At 38.6% G+C, this 2,246-nt stretch overlaps 1 protein-coding gene across 1 annotated transcript; it reads left to right on the top strand.

The window, feature by feature from the left end:
• Nucleotides 1-1,431: 1,431 nt before the first annotated feature.
• LOC145785941 (protein FAM200A-like) lies at nucleotides 1,432-1,791 on the top strand. The gene has a single exon (XM_082597635.1). The coding sequence runs from the start codon at nucleotides 1,432-1,434 to the stop codon at nucleotides 1,789-1,791; it is 360 nt and encodes a 119-aa protein (XP_082453761.1).
• The last annotated feature ends 455 nt before the right edge of the window (nucleotides 1,792-2,246 follow it).

Here is a 2,246-nt window from a genome sequence, read left to right as displayed (position 1 = left end):
GAAGAATCTCCCCCCTATCAAAATCTGTAGATTTTCTGTCCTGCCTAGCAACGCCCCAAATGGGGTGGGGGAGGGAAAATGGTCTGCTGAAATCTTTCCCCCACTTGTGCTCAGCCAAACTATTTCCCTCTTCCACCCTTACTTTGAGCTATGTTAGGAGGAGTGAAAAAACTACGGACTTCGCTGGGGGGGGGGGGGGGGGGGGGGGGTGTTCAGTTGGTCCATTAATAGTACCTTGTAGCCTACTGTAGGCTACTTTTTGTATGCTTGTGTTTTTTTGCGTCTAAAGTACATTTCATAACAGCAATCAAACAAAATTGGTTGATTTAATTGCAGTGGCTTATGGGTCATTTGGAGTGGTTCATGGGTCATTACCAGCATGACCTTTGAACCATTTTGGAAACTTTCAGGAAAATGTTTATAACTGTTACGCTATTAAAGGTATTGATCTGAAACTTGCCCATGATCTGCCCCAATAGTTATGTTAAATTCTTTAAAAGTTTGAGCGTTCTACCTTTAGCAAAAAAAAAGTTAACGCAAAATATCTAAAAAGTGGCTCGTAGGTCAAGACCTTCCCTGTGTAGTTTCCATATGGATAAAAGTCAACTGTTTGTTGTAGCCTACGGTACGGTAGGCCTATAGCCTACTACCTTTGTGCAATATAACCAGAGCCGCATTAACCGCTCTCCCTTCTCCTCGGCCGAGGTGGTAGGGGCGTGATAGTTTATGGGCCTGCTCATTTTGGTCTGTTTAATTTTTTTGGCTGTTTACAAGAGAAAAAGCTGCAACAGAAGCTTAATCTTTCTAGGCTAACTTATGCAAGGTCATATTATTTACTGCTTCCCAAACCCCTGGCTGGGGTGGCCACCTCCGTCTATAGGCCGACGCATATTTAATTCATGCAGCGTTTCTCGGCTTGTAATTTTACATATATGTTCCTTTTTATATTTAAAAAATTGTTTCGCTAGCTTTGCTCGCTCAACAACAGTTCATTCACCGAGCCTAACCAGCGACCTTAGGAATTCAAAGTTTCAGAAAGTGGATTAAAGGAATAAAAAGTTTTTTGCACCCCATAAAAAACTAACAAAACAATGTGATAGCCTGTTCCGAAGTAAACACGGCTCACTTAAATAGCCTAAATCAGTGGTTTTCAACCAGGGTTCCGCGGAACCCTAAGGTTCCGCCAGTAGCCTAAATCTAGGGGTTCCGCAAGTTTACATTCAAATCCGAGAGTCTATTTTATTATTATATGCACATTGTTTAAATATAATCAAATATTGATTAGGTTTGCCACTATTAATAAATTTGATCCTTGGTTTGCCACTATTAAGCAATTGTCCAGAAATTGCACTACTAATCTTGAACCACTTGGACACTTTGTTAATAAATCTTGACAAATATTTTCCATCGATAGCCTATCTGTTGACCAGTATGACTGGGTTAGAAGTCCAATTGTCGAATTTGAGCCATCTGAAGGAAAGTTTACAATCAGAAGAAGAAGAACTTGCCAGTGTTTCAAGTGATAGAACATTAAAGTTGAAGCATTCTGAAATAAGCCTGGATGCATTCTGGTTGTTGGTTGAAAAGGAATATCCTGCAATTGCTCAGAAAGCGTTACGACTTCTTATGCTGTTTTCAACCTCCTACTTGTGTGAGTTTGGATTTTTAGCTCTGACAACTATCAAGCACAAGAGGCGAGCACAATTGCTGTCTGTGGAAGATGAACTTCGTGTGTGTCTGTCAAACACACGACCCAATATTAAAGACTTGTGCAAGAAACACCAGGCTTAAGTTTCTTATTGAATTTTTTATGAGAATAAATGTAATTCTTTACAGTTTGTATTTTTATTGTACATAAATAAATCTGAACATGTGTATTTTAATTTTATTTTATTAATCAAACAATGTTTTTTGCATAAGGCAATTAAATTGTTGAACAGGGGTTCCTCGAGCTTTCGGAATGTTTCATTGGGTTCTGTTCCACCAAAAAGGTTGAAAACCACTGGCCTAGATAATTAACAATTAAAATAATAAATTTTGGTGCTAACGGAAATAGGCTATAAATTGAAATGTGCCATGGAAATACTAGGTCAATAGGCAAGGTGAAGCAATGGTGAAGACGCCTGATAGATTTTTGAAGTTTTAGCCTGATGAAAGGCTAGTCTATAGATTACTATAGCTAGGCTACTAGGCTATAGGCCTAAATCATTGAAATCCTTCTGTGGTTGTAAATAAAGTTTTTTTGA

The sequence above is a fragment of the Aplidium turbinatum genome, chromosome 16 (genome assembly GCF_918807975.1).
Source record: "Aplidium turbinatum chromosome 16, kaAplTurb1.1, whole genome shotgun sequence".
NCBI classification, from domain to species: domain Eukaryota; kingdom Metazoa; phylum Chordata; class Ascidiacea; order Aplousobranchia; family Polyclinidae; genus Aplidium; species Aplidium turbinatum.
Note: the sequence above shows the minus strand (reverse complement) of the source record. Positions and strands in the feature narration are given on the sequence as shown.

Excerpts from the sequence above, each read along its gene's own strand:
- LOC145785941 (XM_082597635.1), top strand. The coding sequence starts at position 1,432 with ATGACTGGGTTAGAAGTCCAATTGTCGAATTTGAGCCATCTGAAGGAA.